The 19,615-nt window shown below is 37.8% G+C and overlaps 2 protein-coding genes across 2 annotated transcripts; one reads left to right on the top strand and one right to left on the bottom strand.

The window, feature by feature from the left end:
- Positions 1–3,414: 3,414 nt before the first annotated feature.
- Positions 3,415–10,191, top strand: oprd1b (opioid receptor, delta 1b). Its single transcript, XM_056763518.1, has 3 exons — positions 3,415–3,812; positions 7,305–7,657; positions 7,775–10,191. Exons 1-3 carry the CDS (start codon positions 3,586–3,588, stop codon positions 8,302–8,304), a joined length of 1,110 nt encoding a protein of 369 aa, XP_056619496.1. The 5' UTR covers positions 3,415–3,585; the 3' UTR covers positions 8,305–10,191.
- A 3,640-nt stretch (positions 10,192–13,831) lies between these two features.
- rcc1 (regulator of chromosome condensation 1) lies at positions 13,832–19,615 on the bottom strand. Its single transcript, XM_056762564.1, has 10 exons — positions 19,493–19,615; positions 18,464–18,569; positions 18,181–18,368; positions 17,806–17,985; positions 16,471–16,567; positions 15,865–15,987; positions 15,499–15,645; positions 15,284–15,403; positions 14,895–15,047; positions 13,832–14,601 (listed from the first exon to the last, which is right to left on the bottom strand). The coding sequence occupies exons 2-10, from the start codon at positions 18,543–18,545 to the stop codon at positions 14,426–14,428; spliced, it is 1,266 nt and encodes a 421-aa protein (XP_056618542.1). The 5' UTR covers positions 18,546–18,569; positions 19,493–19,615; the 3' UTR covers positions 13,832–14,425.

Genomic DNA, 19,615 nt, shown 5'->3' with positions numbered 1-19,615 from the left:
TAACACAAAACATTTGAGCTTTACATAATGTAACTATCTACACCTTAATTAGCATAGACATCGATAACAAATACTTCATCTGTTTAGTATTAATGAATCCTATTGTCTACACGGTATGAGACACAACTTAAATCATATCTATTTCAGATGTAAAGCCTTGATGAGGTCTGAATGATTAATCTGAGGATAATATCAATTGGTAATACAAAGATAAAGCCACCTAAACTCATTTGCATATAAACACAGATGCGGAAAAAAATTAGGAGACCGTTTCAAACATTTCTTGAATTACTTTAATTTACTGTTTATAATTAAATGTGTCGAGCTGAAATTATCCCTTTTGTTTCATTCTGTGCACTGCTAACAGTATTTCACACAAATTAAACAAATGTTTTTGGAGAAAATGAAAACTGGAAAAACAGGTCAAATAAATTTTGGTTCCAAAATGAGATAACTAATTGTTTTTAACATTTTTCAAAAATTATGTTTTTTTATTGTCCATTCTAATTAATATCAATCAAACTGCAGTTAGTTTGTTTTGATTCAAGCACTAATAACTGAAAAATACAACTACCAGAGTAAAATAAAAATATGGTTACATAATAAAAAACATGATTTCTGAACGGAGTTGTCTCGTTTTAGCACCAAACTCTTCATGTATTCTTTGTTTAAAGTCACTCTATGTGGGAGTTAAAGCAGACCTTGAGTTGACCTTGGACACTCTTCAAGCATTGTAACTAGACATCTAAATCAAATTCACAGTCAGAGGAAGACACAATTTTACTTTTTTTATCCCCATCATTCTTTAGGATGATTTAGCTACAATTTTAACTTGTGAACCTTTGAATGGGGATTTTAGTTTGCCAGAAATTACTTATGTTTGTCTTAATAGTACAGAAGATGTTCCGTTCATTTACACCTGAATTACTGTTTGGCAAAATCTTGTCATCAGATGGTCTGATAGCAGCATCTGTCTCTCGATCTAAAAGGCTCAATCAGACTTCAATCTGTTAGTGGTCTGGCTCAGCATCTGGTCACTTACAACGTACAGGTGGATCTTATTGCAGTTAGAGCCATTTAAGCTTTAATTGCAGTTTGAGTGTTTTAAGATTTTTTGTCATGTGGTCTGGAAGTGCACATTGTAACTGTAACTGAACAGATCTTATAAAGTTAATGGTCCATTCTCTTCATCAAAGCAAATTTAAAAAGCCATCTGTAACAACAGATGCTCACAGCGTTTAAATTTCTGCTGGCCAGCTATAATGGTCTCTGTATGTGCTTGACCTTCGGGGTCCATTGAGGAAAACAGCGTCAGCTCGGAACAAAGTCTGCAGTCATTATTTGATATCCATTATAATCATCATACATACTGTTTATTGTAATGCCATGCAGGTCAAAAATAATGATAGTTGTTGCCTGAATCTTTGGACCTCTGGCACCCTTGTTGTTTTGGAAAAGGAAATTTTCTTCAGCAGCCATTGACAGTGATCAAAGTAAATTGCTTTTTTTTTATCTTGCACAGTAATTGTACTTTTTTCTGATTTATATTGTGATTAAGAGTAAATGCACACAACTACATAAAAGTCGTTGAAAAGGTATGATGAATGAGCGACAAGATGGTTTACTGTGACCTTTAGACAAAGACTAAAGTTGAAATGTGTGACACAAGACAGCTGAAAAATAGCTGTGATCACTGATTCAACATTAGATTATAAATGACAACAGCAGATTTGTCTAGATTTTTGTATTTCAGAGTTGGCCTCAGTGATGTGAGCCGAAGTGTGTATTGTGTTCTCTGCAGGTTATCATTTAGAAGAACAGTGTGTGGTAATCACAAATGCTATTTGTCAGTATTTTCCAGAATAGGAACAATCTGCAATACCAAAGCCATCATGTAGCACATTTAGTGCCTTTAGCAATCTCGATGCAAAACAATAACAGAAATATGATTTACTTTTCATTGTTTTAGCTCTTTTCTGTTTCTAAACAAACACAGTTGCAGAAAACAGTGGGAGACCATTTCAAAGACCATTTTCAGTTCTTCTAAATTTACTATTTATATGTGTTTCTGTAAAAGGATTCTTTTTGTTTTGTTTCTATGACATACTAACAATATTTCTCCCACAGTTCAAATGAAAAGTGGAGAAACAGGTCAGAATAAAAGAAAATATGCTCTGTAATACATACACTGCAAAAATAAGTTCATATTTACTTTACTTTCATATTATATTGACATTGCCGTTGTGTAACCTTCTCACTCCTGAGGTTTGATTTTGTTGAAATACATGACTGAAATGGCCACAATATAACTAGAAATGTTGATTCAATCAAAAATTGAAATGGTATCTTATTTTATTCTGCAGCTGTAATGTTTCTACTAAATACAATATGTTGCACCTCTACACAATTAAAAGCCAAAGAAATCAGTTCTCCATATTATCAAACTGATGGATCTATTTGCATTTATCAGTGGAGAAAAAGCTTGGACACCGGCTATTGCAAAAAGGCAGTAAATGTTCGCATTTTAATTATTTTGACTTTTACTTGTCAGAGCAGATTGAGTTTGCAGACCTGCTACAAGTTCCATGTACTTTGTGTCTTCACAGGCACCAAAACAACATGCAGCAACAGCTTGTTGCTTTGATTTAAACACAAAGCCTCCAGATGGTGTCCCGTTTTTTCAGGAGATGAAGCCAAGATGAACAAAACCACAATGTCTGTTGTATCTCTAAGGTCAACAAGATATCTGAATATCACCCCAAAGTCTAAAAGCTACAGATTAATGGCAAATGTGTAATTTGTGTTGTAGTTTACACGTGCATGCCTAATCCAGGAGGTGGTAATAACTCAGGGTGATGTTAAATAGACATGCTGCCCATTAGGCATTTTCATGTCAAAGTCTTTAATTGTTTTGTAAAGCACCACTAAAAATAAATGTGATTAAGTCAAACAATTGTTTCTCTTCTTCTGACAGCGAGGTAATTGGATTATAAGGCCCCTGCATATCTTAATTATTTACTGCACCCATTAGGATTGCAGTATATTAATTAGACGTTAATGGAACGAATTTACAGCAGTTATGTAAGTCACACACTTTATTACAACTGTTAATAGGTTACAGACAATTAAGTGAATGAATGGATAGATGGATAGATAGATAGATAGATAGATAGATAGATAGATAGATAGATAGATAGATAGATAGATAGATAGATAGATAGATGGATGGATGGATGGATGGATGGATGGATGGATGGATGGATGGATGGATCTGAAATGCAATCCATAAATCTAGAAATGTTTGGCATAGTTTCCAAGCGTCACTTTTCTTTGTGGGCGCAGTGGTCTCTTCACGCAGGGAAGTGGCTTCTACTCCGGAGAAAGTGAGCCAACACACCAGCGCGCGCAGTCGGAGCTCGAGTGCGCTCCCGACAAGAGGAGAGCACTTTACCAACGATTGACGCAGCTGCGTAAAAGGACAGTTGAAGTATTCAGTCGCTTTTCTTGATACTTACATCAACCATTAACAGTTTATCCCAGTTCTGCTGTATTAGAAAGCGTTTGACATTAAACAGAAGGCGCAGGATGGAGCGCCCAACTGTGACCGTCAGCGATTTCTCTTTGATTGTGGGCAACACAAGCTTTATGGAGGAAGCAGCGAGACTTGTGTCGAACATGAGCCGAGGCGGTGAGCAGAAGGTGGTGAGGGGCAGTGCTGCGGTCGCTATAGCTGTGTGCATCACCGTGCTCTACTCCGTTATCTGCGTCGTGGGGCTGTTCGGAAACATTCTGGTTATGTACGGTGTGGTCAGGTAAGAAACCGGTGTCCTCGATATGTAGTGTGAATTTAACTCAATGCACTTTGGCAGCAATTTTCAGCCAACTTCATTTGTGAAAGACACTCTCCAAAATGCGCACAAGAGCCAAAGGAGGACTAGTGCTCGGAAATCTGTTGTCTGTATTGTAATCCAGGGGACTGTATTATATAAGCATCATAACTCAAAATGTGATCTCTGTTTCGTTACCATGGTGATTTCAATTAGGAAGACTTATAACACTGGATTTGACTTAAGAAAGGAAGTTTATATGGTCCCTTATATAACCTGTATATCAGGTGGATGCAAATTTTTGCACACCGTCAAGTGGTGGAAGATGAAATGAAGAGTGACAGATGTCCTTAATTGAGAGTGTCCATGACAACCTAAAGTGCTACAACAGGTTTTTTAACATTGATACCATAAGAGCCGTGTTTGCTTCTCCCAAGAATCATTTAGAAGTACTCAATCTTATAAGCACCGTTTCTGGCTTCCTTTTAAGAATCTTTTTTCTTAAGGTTCTTTTGGAAAATAATGGTTCCTTTAGGCTATCACCGCGAGGCACCTTTTTTAAAGATTGGAGTGTATAACTTAAAAAAAGGAGCAGATTTATTTGTTTGCTTTGAAAAGAACACTAACTACATGGACAATAGTGAAAAAATACAAAATACAAAAATATAGTTAGGCTGCTCGTCCTCATGTGTTTTCAAGCTCATATCCAACTTTTTTTGTGGAACATAAATTCAGAGAGGAATTATTACAAAATAATTTGTGGGTAAACTCTTTCTTTAAAGCACCTGTTACAATCTGATCTTGGTCCCATTTGTATGATTATGAATATATTAATAATAATATGAAAAATGTTAAATGTAGACATTATATATATATATATATATATATATAGAGAGAGAGAGAGAGAGAGAGAGAGAGAGAGAGAGAGATGATGTTATTAGGTGTCTGCCTGTCCACACGTTCAAGACGTTTCATCGATTGTAGTTTCCAACACAATCTCACGGCAAAAACGTAGGCCTAACTATTTTACGAGGTGGCTAATTTTGGCTTATTCGTATGAATTTGTATATTTTAGCATGATTCGCATTTGTGACGTTAGGATAAGATCTTCAGTATTGTTTTTTCCTAGTAGTTGTACGCTTTTGTACGATTCACAATGTATGAATGCATACGAATTAGCCACCTTGTAGTTACGAATTGCCATAAGATCGCTTTTGGAAAAGATCATGAACTTAAATAATCATATGAGATAAAGGTTTTCCAACACAATCTCACGGCAAAAGCATAACTATTTTAAGAGGTGGCTAATATTTGCTAATTTGTATTTATTTATACATCTCATTCGTACATTTTAGTAGCCTACGATTTGCTTTCGTGCCAATGATGTTAACCTTATCTCAACACAAAATGATTTAATAAACATTAGCCGAGAGTTTTCAAGCTGGACTGCTTCTGTCTTGGTTGTTATTCTGCCTTTAGACTTTAAAATATATATTTTTTATGCATATTTACATGATCCTAAACCATCAGAGATATAAATAGAGTCTGTTTCCTCAGAGTGCTGTTAAGTTAAAATTCTTTCAGCTCGATTGCATCTGTCTGCTCCATTCACAGCACCCTTTAAAGCATGTAATGAATCTTCAGGTGTGGAAAGAGAAGAGGAACAGACTGAATAAGCTAATCAAAGTCGTGATGCCTGGTTTGACTTTTCATCACATATGCCTTTCCACATTTGCGGTTTTCTCAAGAGTGTAGCCGAGGATATTAAAAATGCATATCAATCACAGCCTTCAAGACAGGAACTGCACAATAACAAGACACAAGAGAAAAGAAGTATTGACGAGATTCTTTCCAAAGGACAAATTTGTTCAATGTTGAGGTTAAAGAACATGAGGTGTTTTTGTGAGTTTGCTTCCTAGTAAACAAGCAACACGACGCAAGCTGTTCGAAAAGCAAATTAAATTGAATCACTCAATTATGACACCTCAAAAACACTGAATATTTCCAGAGCCTGCTTCAGAAATGTTTTTAATGAAGAGCTAGCACGAAAGGATGGCTGGCGATGCTAAACGGAGCATATATTTACAAAACGTGAGGTCAACAGTTTCCCGTGAGACTTGAGTCATCGTGTATATACAACAAAACGTTTTAAGCACACAGTATGAAAAAACGTAACGGATGGTAAAATATCACACTTTTGGCCCTGTACGATTGTGTCACTAATGGATATGAAATCTAATCTCTTTAACACCGCCTGACTTCAAATGTCAAGTACTCCAAAGAGATCACAGTGTGTGGGCAGCAGACAAATCATTAGCGCTTTGAGATCATAATCAATGGATAATAATTTAAACCTTTAGCATGGGTGCACTGTGATCTCCTGTTACTATGGTTGCATTGTTGCATCCTTTTGTGCCCCTTCAGTTCACTACATGTTTGGAAAACAGAGCGCTCCCGGAAAATTATGAGCTGATTATTGCAAGATAGCACAGAGGGACACTTGTGCTGTCTTCATATAATGAAAGGATGGCGTTATGAAAGGATAGAATTCAAACTAAACGGGTGATGCTGCAACTCATTTGGAAGTGTGTCATATCAAAACTGTATTTTTTTTTCAATTTTAAATGCGAAATATTTGTTGGCAGATATTTGTTAGAGCCTCTGCGAATGATGCTCACATGTAGCCAAACAAAATTTTTGTCTTTAAAAAAAGTCTTTATACGTTAATTCTTAGAATGTGCCAATGTAGGACCTACATATAAACAGTCCTGGATGTAACTAGTTACTAAGTAATTAGTTACTGTTATTTAATTAATTTTCCCTTGAAAAAGTAAAGTAAGGGACTACATTGTCCTGTAATTTAATTACCGTTACTTCTAATTGAATTAAACTAAATACTTAATATATGCGTGTGCAATAGAGGAATTAACAGAAAATTCAAAGTCTGACTTTAAAATCTGTACTATAATAATACTATATATATTATTTATTTGAATGAATTAAAAGAGACGTTTCGTGTCTATCCTTGAATCACTTAACCAGTCAAGGTTGATATGGGATATAGAAAGTAATAAGTAATAAGTAATTAAATACTTTTTGGAGAGAGTAATTTGTACAGTAATCCAATTACACTTTTATTAAATATGTAATAGTTTTTCCAGAGTAACTTACCCAACGCTGCTTATAAATAGGTAAATAATTTTGATTATTAAAACAATAGTTCCTCACAATCTGGTTTAAATAAGCCATCAATGGGTTTTTTGTCGCTTTTGGAAAAGATCATGAACTTTAATAATCATGTGAGGTATTCATAATGAAAAGGGCAAATCCCCTAGGAGTCTTGTGTACAATCAGTGCATCCCATTCACCTGCACCGGCATTCATGGGCATCTTCATAGGAAACCCAGGTGCGGCACAAAAGAGTGACATTTAAAGAAAGAAAGCATGCACGCTGACTCTAACACTTTTCTTTACCAGATACACAAAGATGAAGACAGCCACCAACATTTACATCTTTAATCTGGCTTTGGCAGACGCTTTGGCGACCAGCACTTTACCGTTCCAGAGCGCCAAATATCTCATGAGTACCTGGCCTTTTGGGGAGCTCTTGTGTAAAGTGGTCATCGCTATCGACTACTACAATATGTTCACGAGTATTTTCACATTGACGATGATGAGCGTGGACCGATACATCGCCGTGTGCCATCCGGTGAAAGCCCTGGAATTCCGCACGCCCGCCAAGGCAAAGATCATTAATATCTGCGTGTGGATTCTGTCATCGGCTGTTGGCATCCCGGTAATGGTCATGGCTATCACTGTCACTGACAAAGGTGAGGACAGGGTTTAAAAATTCCCTTATTGAAGAAAAAAATGAGATTTCTTGCATATGTCTTTCAGTGTAGATCCATAGTTATTAATCTCTCATTCACGTATGGTGTTCTCCACAGGAAAAACCATCTGCATGCTAAAATTTCCGGACCCAGACTGGTATTGGGATACCGTCACCAAGATCTGCGTCTTCATTTTCGCCTTCGTGGTTCCCGTCTTGGTCATCACCGTCTGCTACGGGCTGATGATCATTCGCCTCAAGAGCGTGCGCTTGCTCTCCGGCTCTAAAGAGAAAGACAGGAACATGCGGCGCATCACTCGCATGGTGTTGGTGGTGGTGGCGGCCTTCATCATTTGCTGGACCCCCATTCATATCTTCATCATCGTCAAGACTGTGGTGGAGATCGACAAAAAGAATCTGGTTGTGGTCGCCTGCTGGCATCTTTGCATTGCTCTGGGCTACATGAACAGCAGCCTGAACCCCGTCCTGTACGCATTCCTAGATGAAAACTTCAAGAGGTGCTTCAGAGATTTCTGTTTGCCCTTTCGTTCCCGCATGGACCAGAGCAGCTTTTCCAGAGCCCGTAGCGTCACCAGGGAGCCCAACACGGTCTGTGCCAAGACAGTGTCAAGGAAGCGGACCACCTGACTAGACCTGGACCAGATGCCTTCAAGTATAGAAGCAAGTACGCAGAAAGACCTACAGACTGAGGTCACTCAGATTTCTACCACCGAGTTTTAGAAACCATCTGAGGTTAAACAGCAAGCGTATACAGAAGGCAAATGGTCTTTTTGGACAATCCTTACTATCGCTCATTATAACTGACAATTGTTTCTCATTCCACTCTTATCGGAGTGGCAAACTCTGTGAATGGCTCTAAAATGATCTCCTAAGTGGGGGAAATAAGATAGGTTTGGGCCATTATGGTTGCAAACATTGATTGGATGGACATCAAAGCCGAGACCTTAAATGGTCAACAGGAAGTCAACATTCATTAGTGGTACATGAGCCATCAAACTGGAATCTTCTAATCGCATTTCAAAATGAAATTTTCAATTTTCATTGAAAGTGGGGGACCATGTAACTGAAACGACGTTATTGTACTGGTCTAAGATCACCGATTCCACAAATTGAGTTTCCAAAACGGCTAAAGAAGCGGCAAGATGGATCTTTTCATTTAAAGAGACAAGCACGCTCTTTTCACCGAACATTCAGTCTCTGTTTAGCAAAATGCACTGAAGCCATTTCCCTCAACGAATGACTTCATTAAACCCGAGGATAAAGAAATGTGGAGGAGGTTGCAAATTAACGGTCACGGATTTGAATTCTCAATCATTTTTTTGCAATGCTGTCTAGTGGCTTCTATATGGATAACAGGGTTAACTCCCTCGGGATGGCTGTTTATACTGTTATACGGGTTCATAACACTGTTTTTGTTCCTTGATAAGTTGTCATTGTAGTGAATATGTGCTACTTGTGAAGGATTTTTATGATCACTATGAACTACAACTGTTTGGAGCAGTGTGCTTTATGAATATGGTAAAAAGGGTTCTTGTATATTTCCCTAGCTTTCGCTTACTTGTTAAGTATTCTAGTGTAACAATTACATCATTTCCTTGCCGTTAGTGGTATACGGCAGCGTTCTTTAAGTGTTTTTTTATCTCAAACTTAAAATGACATTTAACACATAATTCTGTAACAATTGAGTTTGGTTCTAAATATCAGCTTTTCGGTAAAAGATTTAGCTTCTTGAGAGTTCAGCTTCATTAAGACGTTTTGTGTGTTAGCGACAGTGACCGTTGCTGTGGAAAAACATATGACGTATATTTTTAACTGTTGGATATTCCATTGATGAGCTTTTTTATGTATGCAAGCCAATTATTACAGAACAGTGTCTATATTGTGAGAGCTGAGCGTATTAATATAGTTCTGTAGAATCTAAAATGATTTTAATCTGGTTATGTATTACAAAACTTTAAAAAGGTTCAAAGTTTTTGACACGTTTTGAAAGAAAACCAGTATGAGCAATTAAAATCTAACAGGAATGTAAAGACCACTGCAAATCGACTGCCGTGCTATTATTCCTGAAGGTCCGTTAATAGCTGGATTCACCATAGTAAACTTACAAAACCCCAATTATACAACAACAGAAAAGTGTGCTTGTAGTCAAGCGCCGGACAGCGCGCAGCTACCATTGTATAATTGCTTTAAGGACGCAACGTACTAGCAATGTGTGTTGCTATAGAGGCAACAGAGTCAGCAGAATGTATTACACTTTATTATTTAGTGTATCCTTATGGTGTTATTTTGGTTTTGGAACAAAACATACTTTTGCTTGTGTGGTTCTAATACCTAATTTATGTTGGTAATATTTTGGCAAGATGAGTATTGGAAGTTTGATGGCATCCAAGTGTCATCTTCTTGAAGCAAACCATGCGTCTTAATTTGAAGTTTGTTCACAAGCTGCACAAATGTGTGTATTGTTGTGATAGTTGTAGTATAGAACAATAAAATAGTGTATTATTTTTTCCCTTATTTTCTTTGTTTTGATGCAGCACACTTACACTTCAAGGCATTGAAGTAAACTCTTCAAGGACTAGTTAACCCCAAAAAGAAAATTCTCTCATGAATTACCCAATCTCTAGTCGTTCTTTGTTTGGTTGAACATATTTGGACGAACGCTTGTAACCAAACAGGTCTTGGACCTCATTGACCACCATAAATTACAATGGTAGTTAAAAGTGTCCCGAAACGGTTTGCTGTCCAACATTCTTCAAAATATCTTCTTTCGTGTCTTACAGAACGAAAAACATATAAAGTGAGAAAGGGGGTCCAAGAACTGTTTGGTTACAAGTTTCTTCCAAATATCTTTCTCTGAGTTCATCAGAACAAAGAAATGTTTACAGATTTAGAACAAATCCAAGGTGGGTAAATGATGACAGAATTTTCATTTTTGGGAATTTCACAATCCCTTAAAACAGTGTTTGTTAATATTAACACACTTTTTGTGTTAGGCGATGTGTTATTTCAAAACATTTTGTGTTGTTTTTGTGTAAAATAAATAAATGAATAAAGGGACAACACAAAATGCGTTGTTTTTATACAATAGACCTGCTTGCTTTGTGTGTAAACTATTTGTAAGTCATATTGGATTCAAATCATTTGCTAAATAAAAAAGGGGAATTCCAGCGATATGGATGTGACATTTTGCATTATGGATGTGACATAAGAATACACAGAGAATTAATTTGTTACGATAATATTGAACCATCTGTTTCAAGAGAGATCATGCTTGTGTATTCGAACCACCAAATGTTAAAATCTGTGCTGTTACCAGGGTAAAAACCGCTGGTAAAAACGTTGTAAGGGTTGACATTTTCACATAATTGACCATAAATGTCAAATGTAATGTAAAATGGATCGGAGTTATTAGGGAAACTACACATGAACGAATATACACATAGTTGCACATATAAACACATATAAACATAGTTGTACACATGGCCTAAACAACAAGCAACATCATTATGGTCGACACATTTCTTTCATGTGCTTTCTGGTTCCTTGCGATAGTTTGAAGTGTCTTGTTACATAATGACACAAACATTGGATCAGAGATCACTGCTGGCACATTGCTGTTAAGAGTGGGTGGAGAGATGTATCACGGCACAATGGCAAAGGACACAACATGCCAGTTTATTGATCACAGGGATCAATATTTCACACAGCCATTATTTACATGTATTTACTGGCTACACGGCTTTATTTAAAGCAAAATAAAAGAGAATGGATTTAAAAATGTAGAGCAACATTTATGTCACATTATGTTGGTTGTCAAGGTTATATCAGACTGACAAAAACTCACAAACGCACTCAGGAAAATGTGAACAATGGAGGTAAACACTAATTTTAGAGTAACACATAATTTATAATTTGCCAATGCATTTTTGACCAATACCACACTATTAAAATGATCTAACGTATCAGGAATATGTATAAAAAGATTAATATTAATGTAAAAAAATAAAATAAAGGTAAGAATCAGGCTAGTCATGTGCTAAAACTTAAAGCTTCTTTAAATATAATATGACGTTTATAAAAGGGAAGTATGCTCAAAAGCATATATCCAGTAAGAAAAACCTCATTTGAGCCTTTTAGTTTCCATGGTAACATGTGGCTGTTTACCCCAAAAACATGACATGCTATTCAACAAGTACAGGTCTAAGGGTAAAAACAAACAGGCTGATATTTTATATATTTCCTGCACATTTTCTTAAATGTCCTCACCTGAAAGATCCCAAAACATCTCTGTCTGCCAGTGTCGATGTAAACAGTAGCGCCTTGGGCTTAACAATGACCTGAAAACGGTCTTCACAAATGTCAAAACTATCATCGATATATCGTAGGATATCCTCATGCTTGTCTGCTGTGTTGTTTTTTGACCTTTTTGAAACTGCAGTTTCTGTCTTGTGCTAACCATGGCGACAATAAAAACCCTGTATCATCTGTCATTAACATATTTCATGTAGTTTGGTAACATTACATTTGGTCATTCAGCAGGCGCTTTTTTCCAAAGCGACTTACAAATGAGGTAAACAAGAGAAACAATTGGAACAACAAAAAGCATAAGTGCAATAAAACCGCTCTCACCACAGTATACAAATCTAAGGTTGTTTTTTTTAGATGAAAAGAGATAGAAGTCAGATCTGATAGGTCAGGCGCTGACGGAAGAGATGTGTTTTCACACCATACTTAAAGATGGCTACAGAATCTGCTGATCTTGTAGAGGGCAGATCATTCCACAAATGTGGGAACGATCCAGAGAAGGTTAATAATAGTGTCATAAATTATAAATCGAAAGTTCTCATTTCTTACAGTGCCCATTTCCTATGTGAAGCAACCACGAGCTGTCTCACACCGAGCATCAAAAAGCACGCATGACAGCACTAAATGTTGGTGGTCAATTAAGTGCTTGCAGAACAGGCCGTTAGCATATCAAAGCTTTCGGGGAAAATGAGCCTTGAAGAGGTTTCTAACTGAAATGTCCCTCAAAGTCTCTCATCATGACTCACTGTGGGCTGAAGCATAAAGATCGGACAGGAGCACAATACATTTCCTCTTCATACTCTGAAGTGGTGCTTTGATCAACAGTTTTATCAAAGCGAACAAACCATTTCCAGCCCCAAGTACTTTTCAAATTTAGGACATGGTACTTATTACATAAGGGACTATCTATGCATTTCGCATATCCTATGTATAATCCTATGAATCCCATATTGAACATAAATATGTATCAATGTTTACATTTAAGAATTGAGCTATCAATTTCTGGGTGGGCTAACAGTAATTTCCCATCCAGAAATGAATTCCTCAATTCGATTAACATTATGCGAGTCAAAAAGGTTATGCGCTCGGGCCAAAATTTGAGCTTGAATGCACTGTTGCTTTGTATAAAACTTCACACAATTTTAAGACTTTTCGATCGTACAGTGTTGTGCCTCTGTTGTTAATCATGACTGTTTATGAAGTATTTCTATATATTTATAAAAATAATTGTGGGGTTTCCACCTTCATAACTCCCAGCATGGTTTGGGAAGTGCTACGACTGCCTTCTATTGGAAGAGTTGTAAAATTGCAGCTCGCAATCTTTTGCAATCACAATTTGGGACACAGTAAATAAAATTGGTAGTTTATGGGTTTGGTACTTCTTACATCGCAAATAACCATTCTTAGCACTCCGCTAAATACAACTGCAAATATATAAATTTTTCTTTTGTTGTACGGTGTCTTTGAAAATATGCCGATTGATTAGCATTTTTAAATCTTCATAATGCTACCTGAGGATTAATCTATGGTTTAACAAAACCTTTTTTTATCTCTGAATACTTTAAATACTTTATTACTCCAGCACTGCCACCTAATGGATGCATAGTCTACTCATACAAGGCAACAAGTGATATAATAATTAATACTAAAAAGAAAATTATTTAAGATACATTAAGACATAATAAAAAGTGATAAAACTCAAGCATAACTACAGTGCTATAGATTTCTTTGTCCATATGGCAACATAAACTGCTCAAATGTTATAAATGCAAATGCTATAGACAACCACATATTAAGAACATCAAGAATGGTCCTGGTTAAGTGACCATAAGTTAAATAAGAAGTCAGCTTCTGTAAAGATTAGATTTTTATTAAACGTCCACAGGGCCAGCAATCCAGGGATACAGTTTTCTGCTCCACTTAAGATTTTAAGAAACAGTGTAAAGCCACAAAAATACAGCAATACCAAATCAGTTTTTTTTCTCCCAAAAGTTGTAAGTGATACCTGCTTTTGTAACCTTTTTATTGCTTGGACCAAAATGTGGAATTAAAAATAAACAGTAACAGGGACTTCTCTAAAAGACTTATCAAATCATTTTATACATGCACGCAATCACTCACAACAGACAGTCTCCAGAAGGCATACTAAAAGGAATTAAGAAAATAAAGCAGAGCAAGTGTCCTTAAAAAAGATCTCTCTTTGATCATGATCTACCAGACCATAGCCAGTGAATGTTTGGGTTCCCCGCAAGGTGGAATAAAAGGTTTAATTGGATGATTTTCATCCTACCTTTTTATAACCAATCGCCTTCCTCGTTTTCTGGCTAAGCTCAGCACAGGAAGTATTATCAACCCCAGACTCCCCCCGTTCTTGATGAAGCTATAGGTTACAGATACCACTGATACAGCAGTTTGGCTCAGCTTTCAGTCAAGGAAGTAAACATCAGCTCTCCTGCTTGTCTTTGACCAACAGGACTGTGTGCTGCCCCCCACTGGACACTGATAGAACCACACGGTTTTCCAGCTGTTTACCAGTCATCTCCACTGGGCTCCACTCGTCATCCTCCTCACCAGTACCCAACTGCAGATTGGTGCCCATGCCCCAGGCAAACACTGAGCCTGATAAACAACCAAGAACACCATGTAAGCATGCTAACAGGAAAGGATATTACTGAAATAAATCGCGTTTCATTACTACATCAAAAATACATTACACAGATATTGCAATATATGATGCAGTCCATTGTATATTTGGGCAATCCATGGTTTCATTTTCCACATATGTGAAATACACAAATTTTAAGTGATCTCTGCATGCTTTGGAGATCACAAAGGTATTCCATACGTTAACATTAAACAAAAAGGTTTTTTGAGCACACAAGTCAAAATATACTATTCATAATAATTCATACCTTGTTTAGTGACAGCGTAGCTTACAGAGGCACCACAGGCGACCACCTGAGCATCACTGATCCCAGCGACCGGTGTGGGCTCACTTTTCTCTTTAGCATCCTTCCCTAGCCCCAGGCGGCCATACTCTGCCCGACCAAGACTGTACACTTGTCCTGGAAAAGACAACCGAACTTTCAGTCCCTTTATATAGGTGCCACATGATCTAATCCCTTCAGCCACATCACCCTAAAGGAAACCTCTTCAAAGATGTCTTTCAAGAATAATGCATCTACAAAACACAGTGTAATGATTTGGAATAAAGTTATACTGACGTTACGAGGGTGACTGAATCATTCAAATGTACAGGATAACATCCCATGTAATATTCTCTACATCTTAAATGTATTACCGTCAGAACTCAAACACAGAGTGTGGTGTTGTCCCCCTGAGAAACCCACCCAGGAGGTGGTAGAGTTCTTGAAAGCAGTAAGCTTGACTGGAACAAAGCAAGTGTTTGTGCTTTCAGTGCCTGTAAGAATGACAACCAAAACAAGAGAAGACATTAGCAAAAGGACGCATGAGGCAAAACATTTAAATCTCTAAGTGACTGTGGCAAAAGCTTACCAAGCTGGTGGTAATTCGACAGGCCAAATCCGTAAACATGACCCTCTTTAGACACAGCAAAAGTGAAGTATGCTCCACTGAAGACATCAGTAAAGACAACCTTGCCCCGTGGCTTCATGATAACCATCTGCGGCTCCAGCAGCCTCACTGAGGAAAACAATGTGCATGTAGATGGAATCAATCTAGACTAAAATCCAAGTACAAAAATCTAAATTAAATCAGATACAGAATATGTACAAACAGGCTTTTATGCATATTTTTGCTTATACACAAAAATAAGGATTTAATTTAGATGTCAAAACAATAAATTCAATAAACTCAGGGACACACTGTTTATTGCAGTTTGATCAACATGGCGACACTTACTCAAACCCTTCCGGCCTCCTCTGTTAGCAAAATGCTCAGCCACCCGTCCCAGCTGTCCTTGTTCTCCACATCCTGAGGTGTACAGCTCTCCACTTACAGTCAGCATCACCAAATGATCATTTCCTTTAACACACATCCATAACAATATTATGAGAACATTTACAAAAACAACGATGACTGAAGCCAGTATTTTACTTTTGCGTCGCAACGTGACTGCTTTCGTTTATACTTGTCCGCTTCGACAGGCAAGGGCCACTAGACATCAGTGTCCACAGTCGTGTTGCTATTGTAACCAAGAAAAAAGCGGTTGTGTACTCTGTCTGAGAAGCATGTAGCAGTGATAGCACTTTTGCAGCTTTAGTTGTTAAAAACACATTCCTTTAAATAACTCATTCGGAAATGCTTAGAGTTTTTTGACCTGAAGGTTTCAAGCAGACCAACCACAGCGCTTGGTCCGCTTTGAATTAACACACAGTTACATGTTATGTTACGCACAGGTTACGGTATAGGGTACAAGTCTCTGCATAGGCAACAGCGAAGGTCCGACGCGAGAGTAAAAAAAACAGGCTTAAAACCACAAGCATGGCACAAATTTCTTGGACCCACCTGAGACGATTTTAACCACAGGCTTGTCTAGAGGAACTTTGACAGGCAACGTGCATTTCTTCATGGGCTCCAGAAGTCCAATGACACCATTATTATCCTACAAAAATTAAACCGGTTAATCAAACCAAAACACTCAGAAAATGTACTAAACATTTGTTCAAACAGTCAGCAAAAATCTGATCTTTGAGTAAATTCAACTTAAATCGGTGTGTCGCAGAAAAAAAGGGGGTTTGAATCTCAATGCAGAGTTCGCTATTGCAAGTATCATGCTCTACAATTACAGGCACAGAAATCATTTGCATTTGGGCTGAAACGATTTCTCAAGTAATTCTAATACAAAAAAATAAGAGGCAATTTTTGTTGCCTCGAAGCTTTGTTTAATCCATTTAACTATATTACACACAGAGCACAGCGTTTCCCCACACCGTTATTACTAACGCACAGCCCGCTGAACTCTACATGTTACAAGGCTCTCAAGTCTCAAGCATTTACCATGAAACAGACGCACTTTATTCTGTTCACACGCTCGCATGTATTTTACCTACTTTTGGTCTATTTTGCAAGTGAAACTTGTATTGAGTCCATAAAACTAGATGCGGACTATTGGATGCCAAATCCTTTTATTTACACATGCCATCCGGCTGTTCTGCGTGTCTGAGTGAATTAACTTCACAGTTTAACGTGCTACACGCGTGATGCTCATGAATTTGTCTGCGCTTTATGAGGACATGAACACATGAACTTCATCTGCAGAATTGCTCTGAGAGTTTATTTCACAAACATTTTATTGTTTGAGTGAAGAAACAGACATATTTAAAAATAAGCGTCTTCCGACAACCCGCCAAAATAAAAGCCTGTTTAACTCATTTTGATGTGGACAAATATATTACTATTTAATAGTAAAAAAGAAAAGCTAATTTAGATAAACTAATCCTCTTCATAAGCTGAACCTCTGAAATTATTCTTTCTATTTGTATTAATGTTTCTTATTGATACTATACTGCATTTTGAATGTAATATGGCAGTGGGATGTACTAAATGGGTTTAGTTTTGGCAGATATTAACGTATGCAATAAATATTGTTTTTTCTAAAAAGGAAACAAATTAGTTGTTCATTTTAAGAGACCCGTCTTATTTTCTCTTGTATATTTAGTATTGCTCTTTAATAAAGAAAAATTACTCATCCGAATACTCTATTAATCAATGGAAAATCAGTAGAATACTCGAATACTAAAATAATCGACAGCTGCAGCTCTAATTTTCATGACAATGCAGTCACATCTAAATACCAAAATCTAATATTTGTGCAGGGCAAACAAAGACAGCTACACTTACTCTAAAAGAGCCCCAGACGTAGACGGTTCCCTCCTCCGTGAGAGCAGCAGTGTGGCTGTCCCCGGCAGAAACCTGCACAACCTTCTCCCCAAGGTCCACCTTTCCCGTCAACGTCTCTGAACCCTCCTCTGAGGTGTCGCGTCCCAGCGCGCCCTCGTCATTACAGCCAAACGTATAAACCTGTGCAGGATGCCAGAACGACAAAGGTTGGGACACAATGACTCCATCAGGAGTTGACTTCAATCCACAGCTTAATAAGAACAGTCTTATGTGACTAATGTACTTGACATATAAATTCAACAAATGAACTGAACGTTCAGTATTTAAGACACACAGGGCCTTTACGAAGAGTCAACAATAATGTTTTCCACTTACGTTTCCAATGTCGCTGATGCAGACCGTGTGCATCCCCCCGGCTACAGCCTGCACAATTCCCTCAGGAAGAGTTACCAGCGCCGGCCTCTTTCTCTCAAGCACGTCCTCTCCCAGACCGAGCTGCCCAACGTCACCCTGACCAAGAACAAGCACCAGACCCTTCTCCTGGCCATGACTGCTGTGAGAAACTACAAGCAAACACATACAGCAAATGCATTCTACATTCAAGACTCGCTTCCATAAATGACTAACAAAAGCAGAGATTTGTATTCACTTTTCTTACCTTTTTGTTTTTTCACAACAGGCAAGTTCGCAGTTTCAGTTGATGCAATGGTGTGTCTCTTTGGAGCTTTTTTGGCTGGCATGGTGACTCCAAACTTTTGAGAGAACTAAAGGAATAAAGCAGAGTTAATAAGCAACCAACCTGTGGATTGACTAATCTGATAAATATATACGCCACACTAAATGCCAGTCTGAGGCCTACATTCACAACAGGCCTGAACTACTTTTAGTGAGTCATGAAGTCAAATATAATTCTCTCTGTCGCATTTTGCGGACACTACAATCTCCAACAACAACAACAACAACAAAACAAACGTATAAAACAAGCAAAAAATATACAACAATAATAAAGTTCTGTTAAAACTCCAAAAGCGCAGCTGCTTTACAAGGAGACTAGAAAAAACTGTGAGCTGACAAACAGACACCCAGACTGCATCACCAGCGCGCATAACACGTCCGATAACCCAAAAATGCGTATCTAATGCCCCATAATGTCTACACAGACACCACATTATATTTGAGAGACAGCCGCTGCGTTTTTCTGGCGCAGACTTCACGTTCAATGACTGACAGCGGCAAATGTTTGATGGCGGTTTATTGCCCAAACGCCGCTTTACAAACAACAAATCTGCCTCTTTAAGGTGTTTAAGTAAAGTAAAGGCGTTACATCAGGCTCCAGAAACCCCAAAGTCAAGTTTAAAGTCTCAAAACCGGAACCCGCGAAAAGTTTAAACGGATCAAACCTTGACCAATGACACCACGGAGCGAGAGGCTAACGTTACGTGGTTTAACCCCGCTAACCGTTACGTTTTATACACCAAATAACATCCGCGATCCGGTCCACAGATACAGAGGATCGTGAGGTTAAGAGTAAGTTAGTGAATGAAGTCGACAACTCATTCGAGCTTAAGTTAGTGAATGAAGAAAACAACTCATTCGAGCTCAATCTTCCACAGCTATAGCAGCAGACATTTCCATTTGCGTTACATTTTTAAAACGTCTACGCTAACATCCACATGTAAGAACTTACCGTCAGTAAAAAGCTTTAAATATAACCTATGCGTGTTTTAGTTTGATTCAAGCTTGCCAGGAGAGGTTTGTGAACACCAGCTACTCCAGTATGAAGTATAACGCACGCGTGTCTCACCTCCGT

The sequence above is a fragment of the Triplophysa dalaica genome, chromosome 12, assembly GCF_015846415.1.
Source record: "Triplophysa dalaica isolate WHDGS20190420 chromosome 12, ASM1584641v1, whole genome shotgun sequence".
Taxonomy (NCBI): domain Eukaryota; kingdom Metazoa; phylum Chordata; class Actinopteri; order Cypriniformes; family Nemacheilidae; genus Triplophysa; species Triplophysa dalaica.
The sequence above is the reverse complement of the archived record's forward strand: the minus strand, read 5'-3'. Positions and strand labels throughout refer to the sequence as shown.

What these genes read in the sequence shown, in the direction of transcription:
- rcc1 (XM_056762564.1), bottom strand. Translation starts at nt 18,545, where the DNA reads ATGCCAGCCAAAAAAGCTCCAAAGAGACACACCATTGCATCAACTGAA. An exon ending in ACGTCTGGGGCTCTTTTAGA is followed by an intron (nt 16,568 to 17,805) that starts GTAAGTGTAGCT and finishes TAATTTTTGTAG; the next exon opens with GATAATAATGGTGTCATTGG. An exon ending in CTACGCTGTCACTAAACAAG is followed by an intron (nt 14,602 to 14,894) that starts GTATGAATTATT and finishes GTTGTTTATCAG; the next exon opens with GCTCAGTGTTTGCCTGGGGC.
- oprd1b (XM_056763518.1), top strand. Translation starts at nt 3,586, where the DNA reads ATGGAGCGCCCAACTGTGACCGTCAGCGATTTCTCTTTGATTGTGGGC. An exon ending in GTTATGTACGGTGTGGTCAG is followed by an intron (nt 3,813 to 7,304) that starts GTAAGAAACCGG and finishes TTTCTTTACCAG; the next exon opens with ATACACAAAGATGAAGACAG. An exon ending in TATCACTGTCACTGACAAAG is followed by an intron (nt 7,658 to 7,774) that starts GTGAGGACAGGG and finishes TGTTCTCCACAG; the next exon opens with GAAAAACCATCTGCATGCTA.